The sequence below is a fragment of the Centrocercus urophasianus genome, unplaced genomic scaffold (genome assembly GCF_019232065.1).
Source record: "Centrocercus urophasianus isolate 14NV4802_14NV808 unplaced genomic scaffold, USGS_Curo_1.0 seq_75, whole genome shotgun sequence".
In the NCBI taxonomy this organism is placed as follows: Eukaryota; Metazoa; Chordata; class Aves; order Galliformes; family Phasianidae; genus Centrocercus; species Centrocercus urophasianus.
Genome location: NW_024885366.1, coordinates 60,439 through 79,259, shown reverse-complemented (window position 1 = coordinate 79,259; position 18,821 = coordinate 60,439). Strand labels below are relative to the sequence as shown.

Sequence of the window (18,821 nt, the reverse complement as noted above, 5' to 3'; positions counted from 1 at the left end):
TTACTCTTCAGGGAACCTTAAAGCTTTTTGAAACCTATTATGAATTAATTATTAAGTTAAAGCAGACTATATAGCCCAAATAACACAGTCCTGACGAAGCATGTGGATCTTTGAGAGCAATCTGCTTTATGAACTTGCTTTCCCACTTAGCAATTTCAAGCATTTAGTTCCGCTTTCTAATTGCTAATATCCATTCTTCAATTACCCACTGTTTTGTTTCAGGTTTCAAAGATTAAAGTGCACTGTTATTTTGCGATGATGTGATTCCGTTTCTTGTAATTGTTGGGTTTTGGTTTGCGTTTTATTTGCATTAAAGGTCTGTAAATGGAGGAGGCACGAAATGGGGCTTTGCCTTTTGGCCCGTGGGGCGGTTGGCTCAGATGGAAGACAAAAGGCCATCATTCTTCTCAAGGGACAAACGGAACCAACAGCCTCCTGGAAAGCTTCAGTTCTCAGAAACAGCTCTGGGGCTCATTGAGCGTCTGATGTCACTCTGCAAAACCAATGCACCGTGGGCTCCGGAACCCTGCCATACTTTGTGCCATTGGTGTAGCATAAAGTCACAGTCGCGGGGTTCGGCCTGAGAACAGCTTTTTTTTTCCTCCAAAATACCCCTCTGCTGCCAATGGCTGCGCTCGGGGTCATTGCAGAAGGAGCAGCCCAAGGGTTGGGGTTTCAGTCCCCGCCGCCATCCCCCGCCTGCTCTGTTGCTAAGCAGCGCAGGCTAGAAGCAGCTGCCAATAGTAACGATGGCGCCTGGTCGGCTTCATCACCCAGCAGCTCCGCAATCAGCGGCGCGGAACAGCGTTGCCCTTAACAAACATGGCGCCGGCTTGACTTCAGACTCACAACGAGAACAACCAATCAGAAACCGGGAGGGTGGAGAGCGTTCTGGGATTGGCTGGCTGCGGGGATTCAAACCGAATCGCGGGGCGGTTGAGGCCGGCTGTTGGAGTGGGAGCTTGAGCGCCGTGAGTGAGTGGGGGAAACCGGGCCGGGGTTGGGGTCCGCGGGGTTCTGGTGTCGGACCCCCGGGCCCGCCCGCCCCCGCAGGGTCTTGGGCTGAGGGCGGGGGTGGTCCGCGGGGCTCCGTTCTCTGACGGAGGAATCTCGGTGGGGCCTTAGTGCCGGGCGGAGGGAAAGTCGGGTCGCTTCCCGGTGCGTGCAGCGTTACCTCAGGGCTTTCCCGCCCTTTATCTCAGGGCTTTCCGGCTCTCTGTGCCCCGGGAGGCGGCTGTGAGGCTCGGTGTGGAGCTGCGGGCGCGTTGCGGTGCTGCTGGGTTATGGAAGCGCCCTTTGCACTGCAGAAGCTTCACTTTTCCGAGCTGAAAACCCCTGGCTGTGGGTCTGTAACCGGGCCTTCTGCCCCTCCTGGCTCTTCTCCCAGCCACCCTGCTCATTCATTAACCAAGGCTGTCCCGAGTGCCCTTTCTCTAGTAAGGAACTGCGTTCTGTGCTGCTGAGCTCGAGACTTTCCTCTTCACTGCTCCTGTTTATTCCGTTGTTTTTGCTGTTTGAAGGAATTTTGCTGACTGCCTGCGTTTCCAAGGCCGTTTGCAGCAGGAGCTGTAACTTAAAATGCGGCTAAATTTAACACGGTATTGAAATTCCTCAGAACGCTGCTTCTATTTTTACCTCGTGAAGCTCTGAATTCTGGTGGCCTACATAGCACCAAAGTGGGCCCGAGCCACGTCCTGCAGCCTTGCAGAAAGGAAATGGTTTGTGATTCCTTCTTTTGCCTCCTCTGTAATGCCCTGCAGGCTGTTTGAAGAGCTGTGCTGTTCTAATACTGAGTTCTGGAAGGCTGAGTGTCTTTGCTTCTTAAGAGTTTAGATGCAGGTCTTTTCATAAAGCATAAGCCTTTTTTGGGGGCAGCTTTTACATCTTGCCGAAAGAAAAGAGAATTCTGAAAGGGATTCTCTCTTCTTTGGGCTGCTAATGCATTTTTCACCTGCAGGTGTTCATTTAGTTCTGTTTTCTTGGCAGGAGGATGGATACCACGATGAGAAATCTGTGGAATTTGTGTGACCAACTCATACGCCAGGCTGAAGTTTTAAGTGAAGGAAACGAATACCGTAAGTTTTGTGGCAGCGAGCAGCATCTGTGTGTTTATATTCTTGCAGCAAACATCGTTAGCTGTTATTGAAGGATCCTTTGATGAGGCTTTGGGTAGCAGCACTCTTACAGGCAGTCAGATTTGAGGGTTCTTTCTTTTCCTATTGTTGAGAAATAGGAAGTCGCAGGATGAAAGCAAGCTGGCTTTGCCATGGTCTCACATGAGCTATCTTCTGCTTGATGCTGATACTGGGATTTGGTCTGAAAAGGGTGTGAGATCTTGGGAACATCTGGAGTATAGCAGGGTTTGCTGCAAGGCCAGCCTCTCCACGCTTCAGTTAATAGAGATTTTATTTAATTAACAGAAACCTGCTCTCAATGATAGGAGAGCTGCTGCATCTCCTCTCTTAATCTGAGTAATGTATGTGCCTTTTCTCCAGAATTCATTCAGTTGGCAAGGAACTTTGAAGACTTTCGAAGAAAGTGGCAGAAAACCGAGCAGGAGCTTGGTAGGTACAAAGACCTTGTGATGAAAAGTGAAGCTGAGCGTAGTGCTTTGGATGTGAAGCTGAAACACGCTCGCAATCAAGTGGATGTAGAGATCAAACGCAGGCAAAAAGCTGAAGCAGACTGTGAGAAGCTGGTGAGTGTTTCTTTTGTTACTGGTTAGCTCCAGTTAATGTGGAGAGAAGGTGGTTAAGCTGCAATTATCCATGGGAAATAAGGACTGAAGGGGGGGGAAAAAAAAAACCCCAAACAAAACGAGGGGGAATAAAAAATCAGTGAGAAGGAGGTTTGGCTCCTTGTAATGGCTTTCTGCTTTGGCCTGGAAGGCAAAGGGTTGCTGTTTGGAGTTGAGCTGCTATTGCCTGGCAGAGCCTGGGCTTTGCAGCCATCAACAGCCTGAGTGCTGGACTTGCTCTTAGCAACTTCTGAGAGCCTATCTGTGGTGTCTCAAATAGCTGAGATTGGTTCACGTAGTTAAATGGCTTCTGATATTCTCTCTCTTTTTCAGGAGAGGCAAATACAACTGATTCGAGAGCTGCTCATGTGTGATGCATCTGGGAGCATTCAGCTAAGTGAAGAACAGAAGTCTGCCCTTGCCTTTCTTAACAGACCACAGGTTTCTGTCGGAGGTTCAGGCAACAAGAGGTAGGCAAAATGGTTTTGTCTGAACGGCGTAAGTGACAGGTATTGGTCTAGCTGTGTGTGTCTGTAATACATGCTGCATCCATATCAACAGTTTCACTTTTATTCCAGTTTGAAATAGAGCTCTTTTGTGTAAGGCTGCTTTGGGAGCAACCACAGCTGCCTGCAAGCTGAACTGATGCATGCTTCTTCTAATTCTTGGTTTTTAGACTGTCTACAATAGATGAATCTGGCTCAATTCTGTCAGACATCAGCTTTGACAAGACTGATGATTCACTGGTAATGTAATTCCAAGTTCTAAACTATGAAATCTTAAACCTGTGGGGTAATCTCCAGAGACCTCCTGTGTTTAGATTACTACGGTATTAAACTGGTAGAACTGATCTGCACTTCTCTGGTGTGCTATTGGGTAGAACTTAATGAAAGTGGGGACCAGAGGAGGTGCGGTGTTTACACCGAGCTGACCAGTGCTGACTGTTTTCCACAGGACTGGGATTCCTCTGCGGTGAAAGCTGTCAGACTGAAGAGGAGAGAGAAGAGGGTATGTTCAATTTTTTCCCTTCAGGCAGGTCCCATTGTTAGCATTAAGTGGCACCACCTGTCATCTCACAGCCACCTGTGACGGGTAGCTGCTAGTCACAAATCCTGATGGGTGTGATTCTAATATAACTCAGACTTACTGTGTAGAATTGGTGTGAAAGTTATTTCTGATGCTGTTTTTCCACAGGGCACAATGAGTGGAGTTTCAGCTGTCTTGTTATGAACTTGAGTTTGTAAGAGAGTATTTAGGAATTACTAGCAGCTAACAGTGCAGGGAAGCTTCCTGTTGGAAGTTAATCTTTCTGTTCTACACAGGAGGAAAATTTCCACTCTAGACTGGTAGTGGTGGAGTATAGAGCTGGCCAGGGGAGCTATTTGAAGGAGCTGTATGTTGAGGCCTCCTGATACTCTTCTACTTTCTGATGGGCAGCTGATACCATGGAGAGCTTAATGCTGCTGCATTGTGTGCAGTCAGCTGTTCTGCTTCTCTAGTTGTGCTGAACTTCTATATCACTAAGTTAATAGTGTTACCTGCCTTTTAGACTAAATTACTGTGTCTTTTCAGCGCTCTTCCAGGCAGTTTGCTGAAGGCCCACCAGCTCCTGAGAAGAAAATCCGATCGATTGGCTCCACAGCAGACCAGGTATGGTGGTTCCAGCTGGCTTCGTGTGCGCCTATAGCAGTTGGCCACAGTGCACATCTGTTTCCAGGGCCAGCAGACATAAATCCTTGTCCCGTCAGCACTGCTGTCACTAACAACATCCTTCTTGCTACAGGGAAATGAATCCATAGTGGCAAAGACGACTCTCATGGTTCCTGGTGATGGTGGTCCTATCGAAGCCATCTCTACCATCCAGACTGTGCCTTATGGCCTGAGAAGCCAGAGGAAGAGTGGTAGGTGTCAGCCTGTTGTCCTAGTCCTAATCACTGCTTAGCTGGAGGATGTCCTGTCATTGCAGTTTCCTATGCTCCACAACTTAAGCTGCTGCCTCTGATTTGTAGCACATTTTCTCTGGAGCAAGGGACGCACAAGGGAACAGTTCCCATCTAGTTGACATTCCTCTTCTGTTTTCTAGGTCCTTTGCAGCCTTGGAGCAGTGAAACAAGCTTAGGCTCTAAGCAGGTGGAATTCAAACCAGAGAGTAATGGTTCTGGCACCCCACAGAGCAGCGGGGGAGTGAGGCTGCATGACTTTGTCTCAAAGACGGTAGGTTTGCAGGCAGGAACTTGGAAAGTATCTGCTTTCATTAGATGTGTCTGATAGCAAGCTAATTGATAAGAAACCACCAGCCATTACATCCCAAGTCAGTATTCACCGTGCCTGTTATCTGCCTGGTTATCCAGTTTAAGCTGAGTTACTACAAGGCACTAATTTCTTCCTGTCTGTATGCTCTGAATCATTAGGTTATCAAGCCAGAGTCATGTGTTCCTTGTGGAAAAAGAGTGAAATTTGGAAAAATCTCTCTGAAGTGCAGAGACTGCCATGTGGTCAGTCATCCAGAGTGTCGGGATCGCTGTCCTCTTCCCTGCATCCCCACCTTGACAGGACCTCCTGTCAAAATTGGGGAGGTAAGTCTGGGGCAATGCATGGCTGCTGACCCAAACAGGTAAATGCTTGGCTGGAGCTGGGACGTGCTTAAGCTCCAGTAAGTCTGCCTTGCTGCAGAAGAGCTCCCATTGCTCAGAGCTGCATAATAAAAAAAAACAAACCGACTTGCTGAAGTTCTGTTCAGTAACCAGGGCTGGTTGGTGGGGATGTCTTGTTGCAGTGGTGTTATGTTGTGTGTGTGTGTAGCAGCTCGGCGTGGGCGATCTTGCAGCAGTGTGCTGATGGGTGTAGTGCTGCTCGGGGCTGGTGAACAAGAAACAAGGCTTGTTCTTGAGCCTAAATCTTGCTGTGAATTCCTTAGAAAATATTTTCTGTGTCATGAAGACTTGAGTACTTTTTTCTGTTGCTGCTCTTCTGCCCTTTAGGGTACGTTAATGGACTTTGTCCCTTCTGCTCCTCCAATGATCCCTTCCATCGTAGTGCACTGTGTTAACGAGATCGAGCAGAGAGGCCTCCATGAGGTAAAAATGAGGGGAGGGAGAGTGCTGGTGAAATGGGTTTGGGATGCTGGGGAAGCAGACAGTCACCCTAAATGTCTCTTGTTAATGGTGTGTGCAGCACTGCTCAGTGGGAGACTGAGCAGCCGTGGCTGTGCTGAGTGCTCAGGTGTGGGGAAGAAGTGGGAACAGAAGAAGGCAGCCTTTGTGCACTGATACTCTGCCTCTATGCAATGCTTTCTGCCGACAGAAGGGCCTTTACCGGATATCTGGCTGTGACAAGACAGTGAGAGAACTGAAAGAGAAGTTTCTCAGATCAAAAAATATCCCCTTGCTCAGTCATGTGGATGATATCCACGCCATCTGCGGCCTCCTGAAAGACTTTCTACGCAACCTGAAAGAACCCCTTCTCACCTTTAGGTTAAACAAGACTTTTATGGAAGCTGCAGGTAAGGAGACGGAAAGTGACACCCACATTTTTCAAAGGCTTAATGACGGGTTTATCTCACACGTGAGCTGGCAGACCTTGCTGCTCCTACTGCAGCTCTGCTGCGGATACTCAGGCTGCTGGGGAGAAATTCCAAGATAGCACAGCAAAAGAGGAAAGAAATTCAAGTTCTTTCCAAAACAGGAGGGGGCCTTTTAACTAGGAGGGAGAGCAACTTTTTAGGGTCAGATAGCGGTAAGACAAGAGGGGGATGGTTTTAAACTAAGAAGGGAGGTTTAGGTGAGATGTGAGGAGAGAATTCTTAGTTCAGAAGGTGCTGCCTGGGGAAGTGTGAGTGCTGCATCCCTGGAGGTGCTCAGCGCCAGGCTGGGTGGGACTGATTTAGTGGGTGGCAATCCAAGCCATTCTGTGATGATTCTGTTACATTCTAGTGCTTGACCAGGATATAGAACTACTGGAATGCTTAGGGTTCCTGGTTTTTCTCAGGCTAGCTCTTACTGTGAGGGGAATACTACAGCTGTGTCTCTAGAACTGCTTTCTGAGATGTAAACTTTTGTTCTTCAATTTTTTTTCCCCTCAGAAATCTCAGATGAGGACAACAGTGTGGCTGCTATGTACCAAGCAGTTGGGGAACTTCCTCGGGCCAATAGGGACACCCTGGCTTTTCTCATGGTTCATCTGCAGAGGTATGTTCAGATGGAGTGATAGTTCAGGAAGGAGCTTATTGCCACTGGTGTGTTCTCTGATAGTCTCCTGTTGCTGCCTGTGAGTGAGAAGTCTTGGGCCAGGAGCATTAAGTAAGAGATAAAGGGAGAAACTCCATTTCTTTGTTTCTTTGTTTTAAAAACAGAGTGGCTCAGAGCCCTGACACCAAAATGGACGTCACCAACCTGGCCAAAGTCTTTGGCCCCACCATAGTTGCTCATGCAGTGCCTGATCCTGACCCGATGACGCTCCTGCAGGACACAAAGCGGCAGCCCAAGGTAGGGGAGCAGGAAGAGCTGCTGTGGGTAAATGGACTGCACTAAAGGATCCTGCCTTGGGAGCTGAGGCGATGCCTGCCCGGTGTCTGCGTGTCAGGGCTGCGTGCAGTTCCTGATGTTGGATGCTCACTGTGTATCTGTAGGTAGTGGAGCGGCTTCTGCTGCTGCCTATGGAATACTGGAGCCAGCTGATGATGGTGGAGCAAGAAAACGTGGACCCAGCACATGTAATTGAGAACACCAATGCCTACTCCACTCCACAGACACCAGATGTTAAAGGTAATAGCTGGATGCTGCTCTACTGGCTGTGCGGCTTCTGTATGGAAAATAATGATCCTCAATCAAAGCTGCTTGTGAGAGTGTTGGAATTAGCCTTTCCTGCATGCTGCAGGGAGGGAGAGGGGAAGAATGCATGCCAGAAAATACTAGACAAATCTGGTATCTCTGACAGACGCTGGGAAATGTCAGATGTTGCTTGCATAGCAATGAAAACTCAGCTGTCCTCATGCTGCTCGCTTCACTGCCTCTTCTTTTTTTTTTTTATAGAGTGCATATTTGAACCCCTCACTACTCCAGAGAGGCAGATGTACAGGAGGCTGTCTTCCAGCTCCCTGTGCCAAAAGGTCCTCTCCACCTTCAGCATGACCCCCAAGTAAGTTCCTCTGGGTGCCATATGGAAATGTTTTGATGGCTGCAGGTGCTTTGGGTGTTCAAGAGGAAGTAAAATAGACTTGTGGACACAATTCTGGGAGCAGCTTGGATTTACTATTGGATCTATTTGCCTTAATTAGTGGTGTAGTAACAGTGCAAGCTGCATAATGGTTAATGAGCCTTGTCTTATGGAAGGGTGAAGGTGTGCAAGTGGGCTTTTTGGTTGTTCTTTTTTTTTTCCTTGGGTGGTGGGTAGAACTTGAGTGAAGTTCCCTGGGGAAGGGAGGCTGTTGGATGTCTGTATCCGAAACTCAAACCTCACCTTCTCAACTTCTCTTGAACCAGATCTGTGAACAAAAGCAAGTCAGCAACCCAGCTGAGGCGTCAAGGCAGATTCTTTGCCTCTCCCGTGCTGAAATGAAATGGACCTGGGAATAGATGTCCTCCTAGGATTTGCACACCAATATACACGAGTGCAGCAGCTCCTCTCCTCGGCAGCTTGTGAAATAATCTCATTTTCCTTTTCTCTTTCAGCCTAAGTAAGACTTTCAATGGGATTGTTATTAATATATTGCACAGTGCTGGATTTTTACTACCTGCTTTTAGCATTGGTGAAGAAAATAAATACAAGTCCTATTCCAAGTATTAATATAGATGATTGAACTCCCCGCTGCTTCTCAGCAGCACGTTGTTCTCTGCCTGATGGCTGAAGCATTGTGGAGGTGCAGCCTCTCATCCTCAAGGTGGCAGTGCTGCATTTGTCTTGGATTCACCAGGGGAGACTTTTGCAGAGGACTTTCTCTAGATAACGTTAAAGGATGATTTTTAAACACCCTTGATTTTAGGAGTACCTGCTTCTCCAAGCAGAGAGAGATGAATTGCACAGTACTGCGCAGGAAGCAACTTAGGGTGAATGTACAGAAGTTCATGAAATGTGATTTTACTGAGCTGTGGAAAATGATCTTAACCCGCACAGCAGCGGAGTAAATCGCAATATTCCTTGTGAGCTGTGGTTCTGTACTCTGTTGAACACTTCAGCTGTACTGTGGCATTTTAGCTCTTGCCTGGGCAGTGTTACAGAAGGTTCTTGTGCTGCATTGCTCTGGCAATGCTGAGGTGCAGCTTAAACCAGAATAAAGCATCCTGCTCTGCTCGCCTTGACTCTGCTGCCTTCCCTTCTCAAAGTAGGTCTGGGGTCTGAATAAACGCTGAAGGAAACCCTGTGCTCAGAGCAGCAGGATTGGAACTCGCCCTGGATTCCTCCCAGGAGATGACTTTGTTAGCATTACAGCTTTTAGAAAGCAACAGGGCTGAGGTGACAGAAGAGGAATACATCCTGCAGTCCTGTATCCTGCCACGTGTGACACTGCTGCTATCATTAAAAGGGGCCACAGACTCTGGAGCCCTTGGTGCTGGGCTGGTCAGGCTGGTTTGTGGCTGGGGCTGTCCAGACCTGCCTGAAACTTTGCTCTAGTTTGTTTAGCTTGTTTGTCTCAAACCACAACTGCTTAGCAGCTGGGTGGCTGTTACCTAATGCATTTCAGCAGCTGAATTTGTGTGGTTTTATTTAACTGTGGGGTATGGTGACTGTGCCTGTGATAAATGTGGTGTGTTCCCTGGAGGAGCAGGTACTGTGGTCTGTGGGCAGTGTGCATAGGATGGCCCAGGGCTGCTTGCAGCTCACTGATGATTTGTTACCACTCATTAAGTAACAGCTTGGGCAAATGACAAAAATTGGTCTTAGTGGTCAAAACAAACAGAAGAGGAAAAATGTGATGTATAGTGAACGTAATGTGGGATTGCAGCCGTGTGCAGAAGGAATCGAGTATGGAAGGCATTAAAAGTACATAAATAGAGCCCCAATTAAACCCTAAAATGAGAAGGGAGAAATCCTGAACCTTGGCATCGTGTTTCTCTTGGCACAAAGGAGCCAAAAACCATCATCAGCTTCTTATTTTCTCCCTCAAAAGACCTCAGGATGCTGATGAGTCACTGTAGCAATGCAAAGGAAGGGAGGAGAATTCATCAGAGGAAAGGGGCAGATTGTTTTTCCTGTTCTTTGCAGCCCTTAATAGAAAAGGAGAAGTTTGGATATTGTTATCACTGCTGTAACCAGACTGGTGGTAAGTGATGATCTTGACGAGGCTGTTGAGGCACCAGGTGGACACTCAGTAAGTTCTAATTCCTGAATCATCACGTGAGCATGTTCTTTCTAAGCACTTCCATAGAAACATTTCTCTCTCACAAGGTGTTTCTCCATCTCTTGCTGCATTCAGGACTGCATCGCTTCTCAGCCTGGATAAACCTGAGCCGCAGCTCCTCCTCCACCTCTTGTGCGGCCAACTCCACACCGCTGCTCCCACAGCCCCACTGGGTGGCTCTGGGGGTTGGGTGATGGATTCATTTATTGCTTTTGGGCTGGGGGCTGAGCTGTGGGCAGCAGTGATGCCACGGAGGAGAAAATGGGAGCTGGAATCCCTCAGGGACTCGGCTTCTTGGCTCTTTTGCTAATATTAGGGCTGGTTTGAGGATGGCCATGGCTCTGTGAAGTGGCTATTAATATCACACAAAGCTTGGATGGAAGTCAAAAATAACAGCAAACGAGAAAGCTACGAACCACAGAACCAAACAGGAAGTCCAAGCAAGGCTCAGTGCAGCGAGAGATAAACAGTGGGAAGGAAAAGCAAAAGAGCTGCAGTGAGATGCAGAGATGAAAAACGCACAGAGCTTTGGAGAGCGCTTGGAAACGGTCCTTGGCTGGCAATGGTGGTGTTCAATGGAAGAATGGTGATCAAATGCTCGGAGCTGATGGAAAGGAAATCCTGGTTTATTGGCCCAGACGTTTCCCGAGTTTGAAAAAACACTTTAAAGCCTTCAAGTGCCCGTGCAGGGCTGGGAGGGGCTTGCAGCAGGGCACACACAGTGCCCCTACCCCAGGGAGCTGCTTTTTCTGCCTCTCTTCCTTTGCACTCAGCAGTCTGCTGCTGCTATTGGCAATCCTCTGCTTCTGAGCCCTGGCCTTCATCTTCATTTTTGCTTGTTTTTGTGATTGCAGTAACCTATGGGAGGTACAGCATGGTCTGCAGGAAGAAATAACCTCTGTATGACCAAAGGTACTGTCTCAAAAAAGCAGGCAGGCAGCAGGCTCTGGGTCCTTCATCACACGTGGGAAGGCAGTACAAAGGTCTGGACTTGTGTCCAAGGAGACTCAGGCTACAAAGGGGACTCTGAACCCCCGAAGTGCTCAGCAACACCACCAGGAAACACAGAGCTTGGAAATGCTGCAAGCAGTGCCTGAGGGTGGGGACATTTCAAGGGCTGAACCTGAGTAGCTAAGGTGAAAACTGAACATGCGTGAGCTGACCATGTCTGAGTCCTGGCTGGATGCTCGAAACCTTTATAAATTGCAATTACTTTTCTTGTTGGTGTGGGAGTGCAGGTGAAGCTTCTGTGAGGTGCACAGCAATAGGGCACTTTCAGTTTTTGCTGTGCTTTTGTGGATCCTATGGAATCTACTCCTCTGTGCCGTGCTGCTTGCTGCTGCTGCATTGGTCTGAACTCTCCTCCAGGGAAAGGAGGGGGGCAATGGCAGAGTTCTGCGAGTGCCTCAGCATCTGCCCTGTGCTGTTTGGTGCATATGGTTGTGCTGGTCATTGCACAGCCCTGGCCAAGAACTGTGCTTATTCAGTGCCTGCATTCCCCACCTGCTCAGCAGCTGAGGAGGCATGGAGCGTTCTGCACAGCTGCTGTGGGGTCAGTGCAACCTTTCAGCTGGAAAATGGCTGATAGACTTAAAGTTAAAAAGCCTATTTTCTGCTAGGCTGCGCGATGGGGATTCCCTTCTTCCTGCAGACCTTGCAGCAGGGGTTGGGCCAGCAGATGGCACAGGGCTCCCATCACTGAGCTGGGGCTATAGGCTGGGGTGCCCCCATGGCCACTGCTTTTAAATTTCTCCTTCACAGCAAAATCATGTTGTTTTGAACACTATTCCATCTTTCCCCTCTGTTTGGAGGTAAAAGAACATATTTGGAAATGTGGAGGCTTCCCTTGGTTGTGGAGAGGGGAAAAAAGAAAAGCAGAAGCAGGAGGTAAGAAGGGCCAAAGGAACACAGTGGGGCAGCAGGTTTAAAATGAAAAGGGAATAAATATGTATTTTTTTTTTTTAAATATGAAGTGTACAAAAGTTGTGAGAGCAATGTTGTATATGCAGAAATATTTGTTTTCACATATATGTTGACTTTACAACAGAACAACTTCTCTGTGCATGCCCTCGTTCCTCCAGTTTTACCTGATACTGGAGGTGTAGGTCTGTTGAATTCTGGATAAAGGAGTCCTGGGTTTTTTCCTTTCTTGGTGTGTGAGCAGCAGATGGCACATGAGCAGCAAAAGCTGGATTTGCTGCTGTGGGCTTATGGGGGGAGCAGTGGATGTGGCAGTGAATGGTTGTATTCTAGATACAGCTGTTCCACCCAAACCAGGCAAGAGATGCTTACAAACCTGCATCTTCATCGAGCTGTAGAATCACAGCCTGGCTTGGGTTGGGTGGGATCTTAAAGATCAAAGAACCATAGGCTGGTTGAGTTGGAAGGGACCTTCAAGCCCCCCATGCTCTGGGCTGTTCTCACCCCTGCATGGCCTTGGGCACCTCTAGAGCTGGAGCACCCACAGCTCAGGGCAGCCTGTCCTCATCCAAGTAAAAAGTTTCCTCCTAACTCGAATCTCCCGTCTTTTAGTTTCCTGTAACCTGCAGCAAGGGCTGGGCAGCTTCCCAAGCATTCAGGTGAAGGAAGCTGTTAAGTATTTCAAAATGTTAGCCTGAACTGCCGCCCCAAAGTGCTCATCTTCCCCCTGTTAATCTCTAAAAACGCAAGGATCCAGACATCTGTTTACAGCTTGATGAGCCCATGAGGTCACCACAAAGGCCTCATCAACAAGAGCAAAATAATTGGAGAGAAAAGAAAACAGATGATAGCGAGGGATTCGGTTAGCTGACCTCAAAAATACAGCATCTGCAGCCTCCATGAGCATCTCGTGTGCTCAGAGGGTTCATCTGCCAGGCTCTGGAAGACACTCAGATACCAACGGACTCCCCTGGCTCCTCAGGGAGGACTTCTTATCTGCAGGAGCAAAGCTTTCCCTCCTATCAGCCCCTTGAGAGACACTCAACTGTCTCCCAACTGCTCTGATGCTGTGATAAGCCCGGAGGGTTCTCTGTGTGGTGAGGCTGGGAGTGCTGAGAGTTGGTTTGGTGTTGGTGGGGCCCAGCAGCCAAGCATTCACCCACTGCCTGGTCTTGCTGCATGGAAGAGTTTTGGGTACAGAATAGGGGAAGGACCTGGGGGTTTGCTGGCAGTTGAGCTTCCCGTGTCTTTCATATCCCTGAACCTCTAGGCAGGGGTTGAAGGAGAAAATCCATCTTAGTGTAGGAGAAATACCAGACTGAGATCGTGAGGCTGGAAGTGCACAAAGCAAGTTTGAGGTCTGAGTGATGCAGCTGACATGACAGGAGGAAGGGATGCCATCCAAAGGGACCCTTAAGGACCCTTCCAACCCAACCATCCTATGATTCTACGATCTTTAAGGACCCTTCCAAACTAATCATCTCATGGTCCTATGACTTAAGGACCCTTACAGCCCCGCCAATCCATGGCAATGATTCTATGATGAATACTCAGCACCAGAGACTTTGTCCAAGGGTGATTCCCTCCTCTGGAAGATGCTCCAAGATTCTCTTCCACCACTTCCAGCATCTGCCTCAAGATGGTGCTCCGGCCAGTTTTAATTTTTATTTTATAAAGGATTTACACGTATTACAGACAGCTTTTTGGTGCTAAATAGCAACAAATGAGCATGGCCCCTTGCAGGGAGCCCTTGGCTGCCTCTGCCCACCCTGTGCTGGAAGCCCCCGAGTGCTGCCAGGAATGAGTCACCAGCGACATCCCCATAGGGAAGGAGAACTATGGGTTCTTAACCTTGACCATTCTGGGTAGGAAACGTTTATTTGTCCAGCTTGATTTATAAATAACCCAGAAGGCAGCAGCCTTGTTTTCGTGATCTCCGAGTGGACGTGCTTTCAGCTGCCTCCCCGTGAGCTCCGTGCTGCTGCTGTGTCACATCGTGGGTGAGGAAAACATTAAAAAGAAACGAGGGGAATTTTGTGGAGAATGGGAAGGGTTGAGGTCAAAGAGCAAGGTGGTAAGGGAGGGATACGTGTGGGAAGCATGGGGTTGGCTCCAACGAGAAACAAACCCAGAGAGGAAAATCAACCCGTGCAGACAAGGTTAACCCTTTTAGGAAGCATTGGAGCTTGGCTTGTCTCGTTGGCCTCTAGCTCTGGAGGCTGCCATTGAAATCCATTGTGAGCTGATGGCAGCTTGGAGCCACAGCATTGTGCCCAAGGGATGGGAAATGTGCACTGTCCTGCAGGCAGGGGAACGCTAAAAGCTGCAATGAAGCAGCCACGTGCAGTCTTGAGCTGGGAGGGGAGAAGCTGGCAGAGCCAGTAACGCATCCTAACACAGCATTTGTACCCCAGAAAGCAATAAAACACTTTTCTAACTGAAGGCAAATACTCTTGCAGTGTTCAACTGAAAATATGCATGTCGTAAGTGTGCTCCAGAAGGATTTTCTCTGCTCTCTTTATTAGAAGATGGGAACGAGTGCTGGAAAGAGGCAAGGAGTCTTTTATACCAAGCCATAAAGCTGGGAACTCATGGGATGCTGCTGGCATGGGAAGAGCAAGCATCACCCAGGCACCTGCACAGCATAATTTGTCAGGAAATGGATGGTGGTCAGCTCATGGGCATCAAAGTCCTGTGGGCTATAGGATAAGTGCTGGGCATACAGAAAAAGGATGGGCAAGGAGAAATCTGCTGCTGAGCACTGCAGCACTGTTTCTCCCATTGCAAGCAGTTCCCCCCAGGCAGTTTTGCCTCCCCCAACCCTATCTGCAGAGTTGAAGGAATCCAACAAATCTTTAGAACGAGATGCTTCCCTTGCCCAGCCCGCTCTTCCTTCAGCCCTTATCTGCCCTTACCTGTCTCCACCAGGTCGCTTTAAATGTCCCAGACACTTCCTTCCTTTGTTTGTCTTGGCCAGAAAGGGAAATGTCTTGTGTGTCAAAGGTTTAGTGCAAATTCCTGTCCAAGCTTTTTAGTACCCCTGGCCCCAGTAAATAAATCAAGCTTCTCCTGGTGAGGGATTTGCACCATGAGATGCTTGCTCTGTGTTCTCCCTCCCCTGCCTGCACTCAGGATGGAGCTGCTTGGAGGCATCTCCATCCTACTGTTTTCATGGGAGGAATTTGTCATTTTTGGAGCAGTTTATGGTGGGGTTGGAGTGGCTGTTTGGAGGGAGTTGGGGCCATTGGTTGAAAGGCAGCAGGGAGAGCATCGTTCTGAGCAGGTCTGATGGGACCCAGCACTTGTCTTAAATGGGCACAGCAAAGCTAGGGGCAAAAGTGAGTACAAAGGGGGCGATTTGGGGGAATTTCTGGTAGATTTTAGGCCTGAATTGTTTTCTCTGTGGGTTGGTTTTGAATGGACCACTCTGCTGTGCTGGAGCAGTGCATGAAGAGGTGATGGAGGGAATAGAACGAAGCGTGCATTGCTTGTGCTCTGCTCACCCCTTCCTCTGTAGGAGAGAAACGTGGAGATGCTGCAGGACCTTGGGCTGGGTGCGGCCAGGAGCCACAGCACCTTCCGCAGGGAATTGTTCTCCTTGTTCTGGAAGAGTAAAAAAGTATCAAATATCAAAAATATCAGACACATTCCAAAGGAAAACACGAACTTCCCATGTGTGTTCCAGAGCACTGCATGGGCTTCACTGAATAAAGAACCCCTGGACCGGGTGAGCAGCCCTGCACGTGTAGGACCAGAGAGCTCGGTGGGGTTTGAAGCCCCAGGAGGGGCTGAGCTGGGGAGCTCCTTCTCTTGCAGATGCACACCTTGATCTCAGCTCCCCGCTCTTCTCCTTCGCTCCGAACCGACCCACTGTGGTCACACCTGGCTGTGGGGTGCCCCGTGCTGTCAGCTGCCAAAACCGCAGCCTGCGGGAAGGCTGAGCTGCACGAAAACAAGGCTGTGCTCACCCTGAGCTGCCCTGGCAAACAGGAAGCTACGAGCAGGGGTGGGAGAGTTCGTAATCAGGAGGGAGAGTGACTTATTGCGGGGCTGTGAGGCCCCAGCACTGCTGCCTGGAGAAGTGTGGGTACCCCATCCCTGGTGGTGCTCATGGCTGTGGATGGGGACCTGGGGGGCTGATGGAGGGGTGGAAGAAGCCCAGGGCAGGGGTTGGGACTTGGGGGGCATTGAAGACACTTCCAAGCCAACCATCCTATGGCTCTGTGACCTTTAAAGTCTCTTCCAGCCCAACCCTTTCTATTATTCCATCAGTCTATGATCTTAAGGTCCCTTCCAACCAAAACCATTCTGCGGTTCTCCAGCCCAACCCATTCCATCATTCAGCGACTCTATGATCTTTAAGGACCTGTCCAACCAAAGCCATACTCTAAATATGGACACATGGGAACACACTTCCAGTGAAGCGAAATAAATGCATTCCAGCTAAACGCATGCACCTGGCTTTACCTGGCCAGCTGGTACACTGACACCCATATCCAAACCTAAGGGCGGGCTGAGTGCTTCCATTCCCTTTTCTGAGCTTTGCCTGGGGGAGAAAATTTAAACTGCTGCTGCAGCTGCCTGAGAAGCAGCTTAGGTGTGAACGGCCATTGCCAGAGCTGCTGGTAGGTGGAGCAAAACTGGTGGTTAGGGGTCAGCAGTGAGCTTCCCTGTGCTCATCAAGTCCTGGAGGATGCCCGGTGTCTGAGTAAGGCGCTGCTCTTTTCACCTCCAGGAGCACAGCTGGGAGGGAAGGTCAACCCAACACTGCCCCAGTGAAGGGGCTCAGGCTCAAGTGAAGGCTTCCCCGTTGCAATTTGTCAGCACAACAGGCAGGGTCTGGCTTTGCCACGAGGGAAAGAGGACAGGAGTATCTGCCCAAGGAAATCTGAGTCAGATAAATGCCGTTATGCAGTGAGATAAGCTTGGCTGTGGAACTGTCTGCTCAATGAAAGCCTAGAAGGGAAAGCATTCAGTTTAAATACATTGGGTAGTGTGGTTTTCAGTCAAAGGAAAGCTTCTGTGTGCAGAGTGCTGGTGTAGCAACATCCTGCCTGGTGTGCAGAAAATGGTACTGGGGGTCTTCTTCATTTCCCCTGCTTGCTGCTGATGTTCCCTCCATCTGCAGTGACCAGGATGTGTCCCAGAGGTACAGCAGGGGATTGGCGACGGGGCAGGAGAGCCAGCAGCTCTTTGTGGGGCTCTCTGAGCTCCCCTGGAGGTGTTCTTTGCTCGGCCACCCCGGACGTGGATGGGATGATGGATTGGAAAAGCGCCTGTGGAATTTCTCTTACATTTCCTGCAAGTTTTGAAGTCAGGCCTCCCTGCAGGACAACTCATCCCTCCTCTTCACAGCTGCTTCTCATTTCCCAGCCGTTGCCTTTCTGTTTTGCTGGAACTCTTTATTATTTTTATTTTTTAATTGTTATTAGGATAGGTTGTGGAGTGGGGGGCTGTACTTAACAGCTGCACACAATTCTCCCCAGCCGTGCCTGCTCCCCTCACTATATTTAGCCTCAGACAGGCCAAACAAATGGAGCAGGGCTGGGGTTAATAATCACAAAATGGAGTTCGTCTGTCTCTGAGCTGTGATTTACTGGGACTGGGGCCAGCTGAGTTCCTCCTCACGCCCTTGCTGTGAGCCGTCCGCAGGGGATGAGCCTCTTCAAAAGGGGAAAAATGATTGGAGATGCCTTTTTCTGTGTTTCTTTTTTTTTGTCAGCTGAAACTGGAGAAGATGCAAAATGATTCGGGCAGGCCTGCTGTTGGATGGGGTCCCCTGGGAGGTGCTGGTGTGATGCAGAAGGGAGCTATGTGCGTAACTCTGCACCCATGGGAGCTTGGGTAAGGGGTGAACTGTTCCTGCCCCCAGTCTGTGCTGGGTTTGCAGTGCATGAGCAGTCACTGCTGGCCATAGCCCATGCAGAATGCAGTTGTGCTGCTCTGTACACTACAGAGGCATCAGTCCCCCCAGGGATCTGTTTGCTGGGCTCTGATCTCCGCTCCTTGCAGTCACACCGTTGACATAAAGAACCTGCGGAGCAGAGCTGGGTCTTTGATTACTTTGTGCACTAATTAGTAAGAAGCAGGCCAGCCCAGGCTGCTGTGTCTGCTTTGCAGTCTGAAGTGAGCCAAAGTGCATGGAAGCATGCACAAGTTTTCGGGTCTTGGGCACCTCAGTGCTGCCCATTGGGAATGCTGAGCATCTCTCGTACACACCGGTCCTCCATGCAGGGAGTATTTTTAGCTGCTATGAATTGCAGACATAACTCTTCTCCCCCTGCAGAAACAAACCTGCTTCTCTTCTGCCTTCTATGGCAGCTGCAGGCAGCTCTCCTCCTCCTCCCCCTGTGCCCACGCTGCTGCTCCTGCAGCTCTGAAGGCACTGCTCTGTGCCTGGGGGCTGTGCTGTGCTCTGCTCACCTTCCACACTGTGAGAGCTGCCTGAAGGCAGAAGCAGAGCTCTGCGTGTTCCAGGGCAGGTGGGCTTCATCCAACCCAGCTGGAGCCCCTGGGAGAAGCAGCAGTGCTGGGAGCTCCATGTTGGGCCAGGAGGGACCCTGAGGTTGTGCTCAGTGTGTAGAAAGAGATACGGGCACCCAGCAGGATTTCCAGCAGAGCTTCTACAGGTTTGTCGCCTGAAGACTTTTCAAAATCATCTGCACCTCTCTACTCCTGAGCGCCATCTCCAACCATTACAGGCCATACCATTACAGATAGAGCAGCCTGACATTTTTCAGTGTATGCAGGGAATGTTATTCATCCTCTGAGAGCTCTCTGGCCGACATACCTGGCGTATCAATCCTGTGCATGGAGCCTTTCCCCTCT

General features: G+C 49.4%; 1 protein-coding gene across 5 annotated transcripts; it reads left to right on the top strand.

Moving 5' to 3' along the window:
• Window positions 1-908: 908 nt before the first annotated feature.
• On the top strand, window positions 909-9,033 carry RACGAP1 (Rac GTPase activating protein 1). 5 transcript variants are annotated; one of them, XM_042838289.1, is made up of 17 exons: window positions 909-971; window positions 1,987-2,075; window positions 2,496-2,698; window positions 3,071-3,207; window positions 3,414-3,483; window positions 3,692-3,745; window positions 4,310-4,387; window positions 4,521-4,638; window positions 4,821-4,951; window positions 5,149-5,313; window positions 5,719-5,814; window positions 6,041-6,239; window positions 6,819-6,924; window positions 7,089-7,221; window positions 7,365-7,500; window positions 7,768-7,873; window positions 8,218-9,033. In XM_042838289.1, the coding sequence occupies exons 2-17, from the start codon at window positions 1,991-1,993 to the stop codon at window positions 8,291-8,293; spliced, it is 1,893 nt and encodes a 630-aa protein (XP_042694223.1). In that variant the 5' UTR covers window positions 909-971; window positions 1,987-1,990; the 3' UTR covers window positions 8,294-9,033. The 5 variants fall into 5 exon arrangements, with proteins under 5 accessions (XP_042694223.1, XP_042694222.1, XP_042694224.1 ...); XM_042838288.1 differs by having other exon boundaries at window positions 927-975; XM_042838290.1 differs by lacking the exon at window positions 909-971 and adding an exon at window positions 1,302-1,436.
• The last annotated feature ends 9,788 nt before the right edge of the window (window positions 9,034-18,821 follow it).

What these genes read in the sequence shown, in the direction of transcription:
- RACGAP1 (XM_042838286.1), top strand. Translation starts at nt 1,579, where the DNA reads ATGCGGCTAAATTTAACACG. An exon ending in AAGCAGACTGTGAGAAGCTG is followed by an intron (nt 2,699 to 3,070) that starts GTGAGTGTTTCT and finishes TCTCTTTTTCAG; the next exon opens with GAGAGGCAAATACAACTGAT. An exon ending in TGAAGAGGAGAGAGAAGAGG is followed by an intron (nt 3,746 to 4,309) that starts GTATGTTCAATT and finishes GTGTCTTTTCAG; the next exon opens with CGCTCTTCCAGGCAGTTTGC.